We start from the raw sequence: 15655 nt of genomic DNA on the forward strand, positions 1-15655 counted from the left end.
AGGATGAGTGTCACATCTGTAGATGAGATGAAGAACTCTTAAATGTCCATGATCGATTAAATCAAATTCCTCATTGGTTTACAAATATATGAAAAGCTTGCAAAACCTTGAAGGTTTAGTGGGTATGCTAATTAAGAGAGCATTGGTGTTGTCTTTGAAAGACTATGTTATTATCACAATTGCTAATGTGACAATAAGGATGATCAATGAATTTACAGTACAAGTACTAGGACAGTTAGTAATAGATGATAGGTGATTTGATTGGTTTGTCAAGTCTAGGACAAATGAAGTAGAGTGATTGCAAGAGAATTTAAAGAAGTCAATCAAGTTGATAGAGTTGCAATTGCAAATCACTAGGATGGTAGGTAAATCATTTATAGAATGGAAAGGTAATCAATGAAGCAGTCACAGGATTGATGAATAGGTTAAAGAGAAATGAGATTGTACATTCAGTTAATTATTAGTGATCAATATTAAGGCAATGATGAAGCTAGATGAGCCAACCATAATCTAGCGATGTAGATGCATAATTGGAGGTGATGATCTGGCATCACATTATTCAATGACGACACATGGAGATAATTCTAAAGGAAGCAAGTGTTTGATCAAATTGTGTTTGACCTCTGGCACAAAATTCTATGAATTAATTAGTACGATCATAAAATTGTTTTTGTAGTTTAGGATTTGTCTTAAGTCAGATGGATCTAATGAGATTTTTGAAATACATATTGATTTCAAATTCTAGCACTTGATTAAGGCGGTGGACTTAAAAGTCCAATATATATTTGTTGAAGTTGATGAAAGCTCAACCCTATAGCTCGCAAGAATCACTTGCATGCAAACACCTATCATGGAAAGAGAGAAGCAAAAACTATGGAGGCTGAAATTCCCAAATCCACGAATGAGACATTCTTGATAAGAAAATAGAGAAATTGCTATTATGAAAAGTGAATTAATATTATAGAGTAGATAAAAACGTAGAAAATACTACTAAAAGCAAATTTGGGTCTTGGGAACAAAGCTTGATGAGGTACCCAAGCACAAACAATTTTTTGAAAATAGGAGAAATAGAGAAAACCACATGGGAAAAAACATACTCCAAAAAGAGATGGAAGTAATGTTGAATATAACTAGTGAAGGACTCAAGAAGCCTCCAAACTAGGGAATGTCCCAGAAGATAGGAACAAAAGATGATCATGAGGAACACCACTAAAGCATGAACCTACTGACATAGTCAAATTGTTGCTCTAAAGAACCTCCGCTGTATAGAACATGACGAGGTAGAGAAGACTAAGTCTAAAGAGCTGATCAATTGAAGATGGAATGTATCTTCATGGCTAGAAAAACAAGAATGAAAAAATATCTATATGGTAAATGGTCCATCTCACCAAACTGCATAGGTTTCCAACCACTACAATCGCCTAGTACAAAGGATTAAATATTGAATACATAGCTTACTCCATTGAACTAAGAAAGCAATAGAACGAACATAACTCCCCTATGTTGATAGGTAAGACATGAACATTGAAATTGAATGCAATATCTCTTGAAAAAAAAAGAACTAGGAATATCGAGATTGCGAAAATATTACGAACACCTATAATGGCATGTGTCATCGACACATCATGAGGCTAATGTTGTGGAAGGAACACTCACTTGACAAAGACAGCAGATCTGAAAGCCAAGACAAACTTCTCATAAATAGAACAGGGGCATGAAGGTTTGGAGCTCTGATACTATGTTGAGGTTGATGAAAGCTCAATCCTACAACTCCCAAGAATCACCTACATGCAAACACTTGTCATAGAACGAGAAGTAAAAGCTATGGAGGCAAGAATTGTCAGATCCATAGATGAGACATTCTTGATGAGCAAAAAAGAGATTGTTACTATCAACAATGAATGAATAAATTACAAAGAGATCAATGATTATAAAAGGAGATCAAAACCCTAATAGTATAAAACCTAGGTTGCATGATAATAATTAATAAAAGAATTAATTATAATATGCCAAAAGTTTAGCATAAGTAAACTAGAGATAATAAGTGACTTAATAATTAAATCAAAATGATTTAATTAATAAGGCAATATCTTATTAGTATAACACGTGTCATCAACACATCATGCGGTTAATGTCATGAAGGAACACTCACTTAGACAATGAAAGATGGCGAATATGGCTAACACGACACCCCCCAAAGCACTTTATAATGTAGTCTGAGTACAACAGAACACAAAGATGTGTAAGATCCCAAAATGCAATAGAGTGACACTTTATCACAATGCATTTGCAAAAGTACTACAAAAGGATGTCAACAAAGATCGAAAGAGACATAAGGCTAATACAAGGAATAGTACAACCCATGATAAATCATCTAAAACAACAAAATTGATCTTAAGACCTAAGAAAACCAAGATATCCAACATAGTGCAAGAAAAACAAAAAATTGAATGGGATGTGCCTAGAGTAGAATCTAGAAAATAGAATGTCTAAAGATATGTATCCCGAAGTGCAAAATAAAACCTTTGACTTTGACTGCATAAACTAGCAACCAACCAACATCAAAAGTCCAAATAAACTGCACCATCATGATGGGCTCGGAATCAACTTTCCAACGATATCTTGTTTGCGAAAAAAAGAGGCTAGATTATGACTAAAAAACCACAAGTAGGTCAAAAAAGAGATGGAAGCGCAAAACAAAAAAACACCACCTCGAAAAATGTGCCAAAATGCCTCAAGGAGTGTGAATGTCAATACTAGAAATTACCTTGCGAAGTGTGCCAACTTGTACTAGAAAATGTCTCAGGATGCACGTAGGTTCAATACCAAAATTGCATTGGGAATTGTGTTAGTTTTGTAATGAAATTGCCTCAAGAAGTGTGTCTATTATGTACCAAAATCTGTCTCGATTTCCTTGCGAAAATATCATAAAATTGTTGCCTGGGGAAACACGCACAATTTTGGAGCATATTTTTTTGCCTTAGATTCCAATTGTGTCCAAATTGGACAAATTTTATATGAAACTTGGGGTTTTTGGGCACTCTGATTTCAATGGTGATGCCCGTTTGGGTTCAAAGTGACACAAAAATCAGTAACCCCCCAAATCCAAAATAATTGTTCTAAAGAATCGAAACCTTCTAAAAAAAAATACAGATATGAAAGCCAAATCATAACTCTTATAAATAGAACATGGGCATGAAGATCTAGAGCTCTAATACCATGTTGAAGTTGATGAAAGGTCAACCCAACAACTCCCAAGAATTACGTTCATGCAAACACCTGTTACAGAAAGAGAGAAGCAAAAGCTATGGTGGTTGGAATTCCCAAATTCATAGCTGAGACATTCTTGATGAGCAAAAAGATAATTGCTATTATCAAAAGTGAATTCATATTATAAAGAGAAATCGTCCTTATAAAGGAGATCAGAACCCTAACAGGTAACTAACCTAGGTTGGATGAAAATAATTATTTATTATATGCCCACTATTAATGATAAATAAATAATTATTAATAACCTAGGGTGAATTATTATATTAACAAAAAAATGTCTTTTTCTCTCCAAGGAGCTAACCCCTCGAATTTACGGGGTGCCAAAAATCCACAAAGCCAATATTCTGTTACGACCTATAGCAGATACTATAGGTTCCCCGACTTACAAGTTAGCAACCTATCTAGCCAAATTATTAGCCACACACATTGGGAACTCTGACTCCTTTGTTAAAGACTCTATCCATTTTGTCCAATTCATTAAAGATGCTAGATGTGATAGTAATGACATCTTGGTTAGCTTTGACGTCATTTCCCTCTTCACCAAGGTCCCCATTCCTGAATCCATTGAGATTGTACAACACAAGGTGAATGTTGAGGTGGCCTCTCTTGTTGAGTTGTGCTTACGATCTACTTTCTTCTCCTTCCTTGGTGTCATTTATGAACAAGTGGATGGTGTGGCAATGGGTTCCCCACTCTACTATTATTGCGAACCTCTACATGGAGGCATCTGAGAGATTGCATTACACTCTTTTCCCCTCAAACCCAAGTGGTGGAAGCGATATATAGATGACACCAACATATGTTGGCCACAAAGTCCAGACAAGTTAGAAGAGTTTCATGCACACCTCAACAATTTAGTTCCCTCCATTTCTTTCACCAAGGAGATCAAATCAGACATCTGCTTACCTTTCCTTGATGTTTTAATCTTAAAAAAACCTGACAGGTCTCTTGGTCAATAGGTGTTTCACAAAGCTACCCACACTGACCTTTATCTTAATGCTTCCTTGCACCACCACCCTGAACAAAAGGTTGATATCCTCAAATCCTTGCCCCTAAGAGTGCACAGGATCTGCGACAACGATAACCTTGACCAAGAACTTCAACATCTCCGTCAAGTTTTCAAGCGGAATGGATATTTGAGTAGACGAATCGCTAAAGCCTTCCACTTGGCCAAATCTCTCCATCTTTCACCACCCAGCAATGCTCCCTCTATCCCAGAGACATCCCCATTCTTCTCCATCCCCTATGTTGCTAGGATTTCCCACAAGATATCTAAACTTCTTAACAAAAAGGGCATTAGAGTGGCATTCAAGCCCATATCCACTTTAAGGCACTGTATCCCTCCTGCTAAGGACCACAGGGATGATTTTACTGAGTCTGGTGTCTACAGAGTCATGTGCTCTTGTGGAACCCTGTACATTGGAGAAACTGGTCGATCCTTCAACACTAGAATCAAAGAGCATGCTACTGACATCAAACATGAACGGATTCTTGAGTCAACAGTTGTTGAGCATTTTTCTTCGACCAAGCATCACATGTGCTTAGAGGACACCCAAATTATGTATAGAGAGGACAATTTCTTCAAACACAAACTCAAAGAGGCCATCGAAATCATTAACAACCCCTCTAACCTCAATCGAGATGAGGGTTGGAGCTTAAGCACATCTTGGCATCCATTATTATCTTTCCTTCGCAGCAACAACCCTATGCCTTGACCGTCTTTCTGTGCCTTTCTCCATCTCTTTGGTTTCTCTTCCCTTTCGTGCATTTCCTTAGTTCTCTTCCCCCCCCCCCCCCCCCTTCCTCGTACCTAGTCCTACCTTATTCCCATTTTTCCCTTGTCTTCTTACCTTGGGTTGAGGCCTTCCTTCACTCCTCTCTGTTTTAGTCTCGTGGTTATTATCCCCTTCTCTCTTTTTTATGTTTTTGTCGGTCATCTCTTTGTGCTTCATTTTTTAGCCGTATATGTTAGGGCTCATCTCTCTTCTTTCACTTGTCTCTCCCCTTGTTATTTTTATTTTATTATTGTTTATCTTTATTTATTCATTATTTCTATTTATTTTCCTTACTTTTTCTTTTCTTTTCTTTTTTTAAATTCTAATTTATTATTTACTATTATTATTAGGATTATCATTACACACACACACACACACACACATATGTTGTTATTATTATTATTATTCTATGCACTTGCACGTATATCTGTGTGTGTGTGTGTGTGTGTGTGTGTGTGTGTGTGTAGGCTGGGGTGTACACACACACATATTCATGTCCGCTTTGTGTGTTGGCGTGTTTTCTCTTATATGCATCTATAGTGTTTTTATATATTTGTACATCCATATATGTGCTCCATATTTGTATACACACACACACACACACACACACACACACACGTGTGTGTGTGTGTGTGTGTGTGTGTATTTATTTATTTATTTATTTTTGTCTTCTTTTGGTATGGGTGTGTGCATATTTTTCAATTATATTATTTTTTTAGTTCTAATATTATTATTCATATCATTGTTATTATTATTGCTATTTATTACTATTTTTAATCATTTTGTTTTAATCTAATTTTAATTCCTATTATTTTTGTTTATTATTATTATCATTATTATACATTTATACACTTATTTATTCATTTGTTGTCTTATCATTTCTTATTCTTTCTAATAATTATTATTTGTGTATTTTTATTTGTCTGACTTATTAGTTCCACTTATTTGGAGTGGTTGTCAATCTGTTTTTTTTTTCCTTAAAACTTATAGATTTCTTTTGTTCAATATTTCAAATCACACTCAATGATTCAATGTTGAATAATGAAAATGATTGAAAAAACATTGCAACAACAATCACACATTGTTCAAAACAAAAGTTTATGCATGTTAACCTAATTTTTTTAAAATGTAAATACCAAGATAAATCTGATTAATTATTTAGATTATGTTATTACAATTGTTATAAATTATTTAGATTTTTATATTTATTTAAAATATTAATAATAGTATTAATTACTAAATTATTTCTTTATAGTTATTTTTATTTATGTTAATTATTATTTGGTATGTTGACTTTTTATTTTTGTGGACTACTAGTACTTATCGTAATATATCATTTTTGTAATGATATTCGGAGGTTCTCTTAGGTCGGTCTCTTAGGAAGTAAATAAAATATTGCGGAAAAGTAGTGGCTAAATAGCCATGTACAACGTAAACTGTATAGAACCGATTGAAAAAAAAATCTCCCCCTCGGTAAGATACGCGTTCTACTTCTCAGTTTAGACGTTGCCAAAATCTAGTCCAGTTCCTGAAGGAAGCGGCAATGCGAGCACTAAATCTACTTATAAAATAGTCAGGAATTAAGGCAAAATCTTATAGCCCCATCAGCCGCGGAAAACGCTTAGAAAATACAGGTTGGTAAATCTGAAACGGAGAAAGTACGTTGAACATAACACCCTTATTGGGTTAGTAGCAAGAGAATATTAAAGGATCTTAGATGGCCGGTTTTAAGATGAGTTTTATTTGTTTGGAAAATTGATATCGTTTCAGTTCAGGATCTTACAGAAGACTATATATTATATCATGCTACGAATTCTGCAAGGAGATGCTGGACACCACCTTATTCATAATGAATTCCAAAACGAAATTAAGGCTAAATGCAATGCAATGTCGCTTCACATTTTCCCACGTGGTTTTTTCTGTCTGCTTAGAAAATTGATGCCATCTCAATCATTCATCTGGCAGACGACTTTTGAATCTAGCCATGAATTCCGAAAGGAGATTTTCGACACGTTGCAATATAAAATGGAAAAAAGATGAATGCAATGTCAATGTCACCGCACGCTGAACAAACATAGAGACAACCAATCAAAAACGAGGATAGGTGAACAAAGCTCTGACGGCTAGGGCACTGGTTATTCCTAGACTTCTGTTCATGCTTTGATTTAGTTTTCATTATTATTATTATTACCACTACTAGTTGCATGTGAGTTGACAATCTCCCCGAGTGGTTCTTATTATTACTTATATATTGTTAAACGTCGCCAATTGACAATCTCCTTGAGTTGTTGGACTGTTCATTCTACATCTCCATTGATTTCGTTATCATGTTGTGTGATCTCGATTGCCGCTTGGAGGTGGCTGTATTCTTTTACTTTATTGTAAATCCCATTCTTCCTTGGTTTTAGTTTGGTTAGTTTATACGAGTTGCAAGCATATTTTTTTCAGATATATACCTATTCCTTTGTCTGCTCATATTTGTTTCATCTTTAGTGTTGAAGAATGTTTCAATACAGACGGCTCGAATGCTCTTTTATGGATTCTTTGTTGTTTCATTTTGAAAGTTTCGTGAAGAGGAAAATGGCATTGAAGATAATAGCAATCCCATTATTATCAATTTATCATTCCTAAAGCGAACAGTGAATGCGGGGTTTTGCAATAGAAAATGTTTTCCACCAATATTGGGATAGCTATGCATCTTATTTGTGTATTTTCATTTAGTCACAGATTGTGGGAGTTATGTATCAATGCAAAAGAGTGGTTTCGTAATAATTTGATGAAAGAGAAATTGTGAAATTTCTAATTTTTCCTAATAATAATATGAATATTTAGTAATAATTTGATAATATTTTTAAAAGTGACTTACACTGTAATCATTATAGTTCCATTATCTAACTTATATGGGAGAAAATTTAGATTTTCACTTTTTAATATTATTTATTTAATATCGTATCATAAATTTTTTCAAATTTCTATTATAAACCTTTAGAACTATTACTACCTTCTTTTATTACATTAGGAAAATTTACCTATAAAGATTTTAAGTCAAACTCATTAAGCTACATTTCATTAGTAGTGGTTCAGACAAGCTCATCTCTCATGAGAATGAATGGTCCACGTAGCACTCATGGTACCTCGATGATTCTCACAAAAGTGTAGCATTGAGATCTCTCAAAAGGTGACTTGTCATAGAGTACTACAACTTAAAGATGCTCTACAATTTAAAGTTTCCAAGGAAACCCTAATTTGTCACTGTTGTTAGCATTAGCTAAATGGAATGAGTCCTCCAAACCCGTGTGCACCTAGGTCAATGATGTGCTTGCGTCTGAGACTTGGCATTCCCAAGTCCCCCCATTACCAACTTCACGACACCATATTTCTATTAGGGGTTTTAGCAAGAAAAAGTTGAAGGTGCAACACTTGTGATAAAAAGAGGTTTACTAGCTACCAGAATGGTCATTGCTACACTCACACACTACATATGCATATTTATAAATTTGTGTACAAAAATTTGTACTTTCTTTTTTATCATTCTACTCATTGTAATCATCTTTACAGTATTTTTGATATTCATGTTGCAATTTTGATATATTAAGCATTTGGAATTTTAATTTATTAGTTCTTATATATTTTGACATCATTGAATAACTAATATTTCAAGTACTATATGTATCTAATATATTACAACACCCCCACCCATGCCATCCCAAACTTGAAGCCCCCCTTTTCCCCCTCTAGATGTCCTAGTGTCCCAACATTCCCGAGTGCGTCTGTTACATTGCTAAGAACTTTCAGTTTTTTGAGAGATGTTTTTTTTGAGCTACTAGTAATGAACTATATGTCAATGATTTTGACATAGAAACTAAAGAATTGAATATAAGTAGCAATACCGTAACTTGGTGTGTTGTGAAAAGTAGCCTCTACTAATAATCTGCTGAGCTAAAGAGGCTCTATGATGAATGGTCTGTAATGCACCAGACTTGGTAAACATTGTATATAGGATACCAAAATAAATGAGCTTGATCTTGGGGGAGAATTTGTGATTAAGTGTATTAAAGTTGGAGAATATTGCTAAAGGTGATTAAAAAAAATCAGAATGCTTCATCTATCTGAAACATCACCTAAATGCAATGAATGTTAAGTTGACCATTCATTCTCATAAGAGATGAATCTATATAAATTGTTTCTCCTTAAGCATGAATAGTTGAATTCAACTCAAAATATTCATAAATAAGCTCTAATAATAATATAGTTACCTTCAAATATATTTTATTTCTCTTATTACTTTTTCCCTCGTAAAAAAATCAAAATATATTTTATTCTCTTTCATCCTTTTACACTATCTCCTAAAATTATGTATGTTAAATATGTATCTTCACCCTCCTTATATATTTTCTTTATACATTTATGTAAATGAAGAAACTCATATATCCCTAACATAATAAGGCACTTGCATTTGTTGTTACATGTATGCGTATATGGCACAATGGAACAAATGTTTTACATGGGAGATTATATATTCATTGTACTTTATCATCTACATACATAGTTAATACAAATCTATTTACACAAATAAAAAATATATTATAATTTATTCACTAATTTTATTTTAGAATATGGAAAAATTACTTTTATTTTATTATTAGCTTTTTTGAAATACGTGTCAATTTTGAATCTACTTGAAATTAATAAAACTGACCATTTTGTATTAAAGTCAATGCATAATAGTTAGAAAGATTATCTAAGATTAAAATTTAGAAAATATAATCTTAACAAAGAATGTCATCATCTCAAAAGCCAATCATACCTGAATTTTAGAGTGAAGATGAAAACATCACCATTTATGTATGCCATATATTAGAAAGTCATTCTAAATATTAACCATCTACCATTAACAATTCTAGATTTAACTTTAAAATTATTCCTTACAAACTACTATTAACTCAAATTGGTGGTTTGTAAATTGTGATCCATTAATGAATTAGATAGCTTAAACGCAAAAACAATCTAAGATCACTCGAAAATCAATTATAATTTGTTCCTTATTAATTAAGAATACTTGAAATATTTCATTAGTCGGTACTTTTTCTAGAATAATATTAAACTCCCTCGGACTAAGCATTTAATGTAAGTACTGGAAATCACCATCGCAATATCTGCAGAATTTAAATAGAATACACTAAACGTTTTATCCGAGCTGCATGCTCAAGGACCCTTGAGACTCTGGCATTTAAATAATTTGTCAGAATGATGCTATAATTTGGGTGATAATTTGTGATAATTTGACAATATAAATATGGAAATAGGAATAATTATTGTAGAATACTTATTCTCGAATAGAAAATGGGAGTATCTATTCCTATTCTTGCTTGGTTCAGACAGAATTTGATGGGAATTACAGACTCAAAAATTTATGTTTTTTTAAAGGTCTATTCATAAAAAAAACAAAACAAAAACACTAGAATAGGAATACATATTTCAATTCCACCTATTTAGATGGAATTGCAAATGCTCATTTTTGGGTCAAAATTGGAATATGTATTCCTATTTTATTTCTATTCCAATTCCAATTTGGTGCATCCAAATAGAAAATTCAAATTTTTAAGAATTTACATATGCCTTCTATTCCACTGCCAAACAGACCCATAAAGTTTAAACCACATGGCAAAATAAATATCCCTAATCAAACCCAGTCAAAGAAAAATAAATAATTATTCAGGTTTATATTACGTTCATCTCAAGAGTTTCTGCCAAAACACATGAATATCCCATTCCGTCTCGGAGTTTTAGAAGTGCATTTATATGTCCAACCATATCACCAAATTAAGCATGAATCAATTGCTAGAAAAACAAAGATTTTAATCACCCAGTATAATATTGAGGATATAGATGCAGGTGTTTGGGACCTTGAACTGCTACTTACAATGACGTATCATAAATTTCAGGTTCTCAAGAAGCCATCTGCTGCTGTTCGTTCCAAGAAAGTTGACTGTGGTGTACAACAACATACAAAGCCCTCAAGCGTAATAGAAGAGACCCGAGATTCAAATGTAGAGCAACAGCCAAGCACGGAAGAGAGATCAGCAAAAAAGTACCTGGCAAAGAAACAGCAACAGTCCAACTATGCTCACGCTACAAGTATGTTATCTAAAAAGGGTAAAGGGAAGGAGGGCAGTGTTTCTAAAAATAATGCACTAGTAGGAGAGAGTAGAATGTTTCCTGGAGAAGGGAACAGAGGACGGTCCCTTTCAAACCTCACAATGGCAAATGCTACAAGTGATGTTTCCCGCTCATATGAGATGAAAGACACTGCAACTCCACAAAATCAATTATCTCAATCTGATTATGACAGGTCTGATATGTTGGTAGATAATGAATGTGGACAGGAGAAGGCATACAACATTAATGGTTCCAGGTTGCAGTTAGAAGAAATATCCAAACCGCAGGATCCAAATCTGCTAGGAGTTTCCGGCAAGATCTCTGGATACAAAAAAATCAGTCCTGCAGAAAATAGAACACCAGAACAATTTAATGTGACTTGTTCAGAATCAGAATTCAATTCCATGCATTCCGTTGAGGAAGAGGGATCTCCAGTAAAGCCAGACATTTCTGAACAGAATCAAGATCTAGGCAAGCCGAGGGATGAATTTGTTGTTATAACAGAAAGCAAGAATGGCCAACAAGGTAATGCAAAGAATAATATGGGTCTCATCAGCACTAGTTCTTGTATAGATGATATCGGAAGGGAGAAAGATAACTCCAAAGTTCAAGACAATCTGGAAAATGAAAGACTAAACTGTGGAACTAGAAGGGAAACAGAGGAGAATCACACGAGAAATGCTAGACTTAATCTGAACAAGAAGGTGTGCTTTCTTCCCAGAGACTCTAAAGGACGTTTTCTCAGTTCTCACGGTTCAAATGGAAGTAAAGAAGGTGATATCAATTCTCCTCCACACAAAAGGAAACAAAGCCAGAAATCTATTAAATCCCTCAAGCATTTTCCCAAAACTTATCCTATGGAGAAGGACATTTACCATGGAAAAGCGCATCTATCAGAAAATGCAAATGGGCATGGCAAGTTCAACATTCAAGGAAATAGCTCTGGTTATAGCTACAGAGGCTTCCCTCTGGATTCACAAGGAGAGCTACTCAGGTACATTCCAAATAATGTATCAGGATTTAATCAACTAAATAACATTGGAAATTACTCTGCTGGTAACAAGCCTTTAACCACAGAAGGTACCAACGCAGTTCAGGAATTCAGTTTTGTAGAAAGTATGAAAACGTTTCCTGATATTACAACAATTAGTCAGTCTCTTCAAAGAAACAGTTTAAACTGCTTGCCTCAGCATAACTATTCCATTCAGTATCAACATCCTGACTGTCGACAAGAACATTCTGTATCCAAAGTTAGCCAGTCAAATCTTGATGAGAGAGTCTCACAATATTCTTCTCTACTTGATCGAATTCAAAGGGATGAAAGTTCAAATGCTAGAAGATCGGGTTCCTCGTTTGGGACACAAGATGCAATGTCACTGTTGTCTATGCAAGCCTCTATTCAATTTGGATACAATGAAGAGCAGAAGGAAAAACGTTCTGCATTGGAAAAAGGTTATCCTGAATTGGACATCTCAAGAAAGAAACAACCTACTCCCCAACCTGTGATGAGATTAATGGGACAAAGCTTCACCGTTGGGAGAGAAAATGAGGCTGGAAATGTTCTGAATGATCCCCAGCAACGCGATAGCACACACTCCAAAAGCATGCCAGTAGCCACTGTGCGCGTCTCGTCCCCTTCGGAGCTGGTGACACATTATAATGACCGCTGCACGACATGCGGTAAAGATCAATTTTATCTACAAAAGCCCAGAGGTAATGCAATGTGCCAAAATTGTAGAGGAAAAGCAAATATGTCAAAAGGCCTTCCATATATCTTGAAGGAAACAGAAAAGCAAGAGATGAGGTATAGTGAAAGTATTGCAACCCACAAAGTTGGCACATCGAGTCACAATGCTCCTAATCTGATAGAAAAGAGACTACCCACAGATTATGTATTTCACGGAGAGCCCTTAAGAGACCGAAGTTATTCTGGCCAAGCATGGATATCCGGCTCGCCAGTTTCTGCTCCCAATGCTAATATGCTTATTTCTCCCGTCGGCTATCTATGCAATAACACATGCTTGAATGAGGGACAAAAAATGGCATATAGAGCTTCTCATATCCGTAATCACGGCTACCCCCTACAGCAGCAAACTTACAGTCAACTCTTAAACTCATGTTTGGGGCAGAACACATTCCAAAAGCAGCAGCAGAATGAGTTGAAGCACACCAGTAATCCATGTTCCCATCCAACCCATTCAGACGCTATCCAACCATTGCCTTGCACTTTTAAGGGTTTGGGTTCCTTTGCTGGCACTCTACAGGCTGTTCCATGCGCCCCTGCTCACTCAACTTCTTTCCCAACTGGAACACAAAATCCCTGCCAAGCGCCCTCTTCCTCTACTTCTATTGCAGATTCTACCACCTTGATGTTGCAAAGGCATGGTATCTCATCCCCAATAAATATAGCTGATCAAGAAATGCTGCTACAGAAATTGCCCAATAACATGACTAGGAATAAATTTGAGTCTTGCTGCGAGAAAGGAGGATCGATTGAAAGCATCGATGTTGACAGAATGTACGGAAATATTGCGAGGACAAAAGATGGTGTTCAACAAGCAGAAGGATTGCAAGGGAAATTGACTTCTGAAAAGTATGAAATGTGTGGAATCAGACCAATGCATAAATGTAATTCATCTCCAATAGCAAAAGACCTGTTCAAAGGAAAGAAAGTAATTCATAATCAAATTGGTTATTCCAGTGTAGCTGGTAAGCATATCAAGAGCAGAGGAGCATCACAAAATAATAATATGTTGGGAGTCAGTCATGGTCAAATACGGAGAATAAATGACCCTTGGGCTGAATTTACAATGGATAGAAGAAACCCTAAGGCGGGCAATGAACCCATTTTGAATTCTCGTCCTCCCACGGAACTCCCTAAAAAATGTCCGCCGACTGAAAATGTACTATTCTCAAGACCTAATAGTAACTATTTGGAAATGGGGATGAGAACATCAGCAAATGGTTTTCATTGCTCAAATGCAAGATCTCCGGTCGAACTGGTAGAACCAATTAAACTAAGTGGAGGTGCAAAGCACATATTAAAACCCTCATCACAAAATGGGAATGGACAGCAATCCTGGCCTATCCATTACACTCGACCAATTGGTGAAGCAAATGCAGCGGTTAGAGACAGAAATATGGAAGGTGCAACTGCATACAAATAAAGTGTAGAAGAAGAGAGCTCACCTCTATGTTCAAAACTAATGGGGTGGTCCGACACGAGCAACATCCTCTCGAGGAAGCTATAAGATTGCAAAAGGACCATTAGCACATTGACCATAGCTGATAGGTTGGGTCCTTTTGCAGAGATGGGAGGCCACATTCCGTGGCAGGGGACAGGGTTTACTTTATCCTCTTACTACCGTCTTTTGAATTTTCTTGCATGGATGCTAATAAATATTTTCAGGGATGAAATGCTAGTGGTTTGATGATACGGAGACAAAAATGCCTTTAATACTGCAAATATGAGCTGCTGGTAATGTACACCACTCTAATGTGGAAGACCTACTTCCAATTTAGTTAGCTTTTCACTTGAATTTACCATGATAATATGTAATGCTGAATTTACAAATTTGTATTATGATCTAACAACTGAATTGGATTGAACCCTGTCCATCATGTTCCTTTTGGTCATCTTTGCGTTGCAAGAAAGAAAATTTAGATCTTATGTATATTTAGATGTGAGTAGCTTGTGATATATAGTTTTTACATGCATTAAGTTCGAGATCACCATGAATCTCAATTTGCAACTGTCTAATTATGATTAATGATAATATTATCTCCCAAATTCGTACACGTGTGAATAACCACGGGTGAATTGCATAGAACTGCTATGTTTGCTGTATCGGTGTGGGGTCTAAACAGGACCCCACGACCCCACGTGATAAAAGTAAAACACCTCTTACCACATACTTTTTATATATTTCTAATCCACATACTCTATCAAACATACTCAGAATCATAACCCATTTCTTTGTACGATTTGTAAGAGCTTTAGACAAAAGGAACTTAATTAGATCAATATTGTCATGTAGTTTATTCTTGTGATTAAGTATTTAATGATAAAGTTTCTATTTACAAAATAAAACAATTAAGCATGCTCATTGTAGAGGAGGTTGATTAAGCGCATATTCAACTAAACAATTAAGCATGCTCATTGTAGAGGACTTTGATTAAGCTTATATCCAACTAGTGTTCGTTTAAGATTTAATAGATTATTTTCCCTTTCCATTCTCAGCTAGCTATGTTAAAAGTCCTCTTACAACAACTATGGTAGTGGATTGTATAGAAGCAAAGGTCATCTTAGGATGGGTATGATCAATACAGGTGGTGAAGATAGATATTAATTAAGTTGATCAAAAGCTTTCTAACAAAGACAATTTTATATAAATTTGATACCCTTTCAAAGGAGATGAGAAAAACGGTGGACATTATCTACAATCTCAATG

At 35.2% G+C, this 15655-nt stretch overlaps 1 protein-coding gene across 1 annotated transcript in view; it reads left to right on the top strand.

Annotated features, from left to right (window-relative positions):
- The window catches only part of LOC149568960 (uncharacterized), a 49907-nt gene extending 35094 nt beyond the window's left edge, over positions 1-14813 (top strand). The window contains exon 4 of the mRNA XM_089821768.1: positions 10991-14813. Within this exon, the coding sequence (XP_089677894.1) occupies positions 10991-14371 (3381 nt within the window). The 3' untranslated portion in view covers positions 14372-14813. The remainder of the gene's footprint in view (positions 1-10990) is intronic.
- The last annotated feature ends 842 nt before the right edge of the window (positions 14814-15655 follow it).

This window comes from Cupressus sempervirens, chromosome 3, assembly GCF_028749045.1.
Source record: "Cupressus sempervirens isolate cs-2001-9-10 chromosome 3, ASM2874904v1, whole genome shotgun sequence".
In the NCBI taxonomy this organism is placed as follows: Eukaryota; Viridiplantae; Streptophyta; class Pinopsida; order Cupressales; family Cupressaceae; genus Cupressus; species Cupressus sempervirens.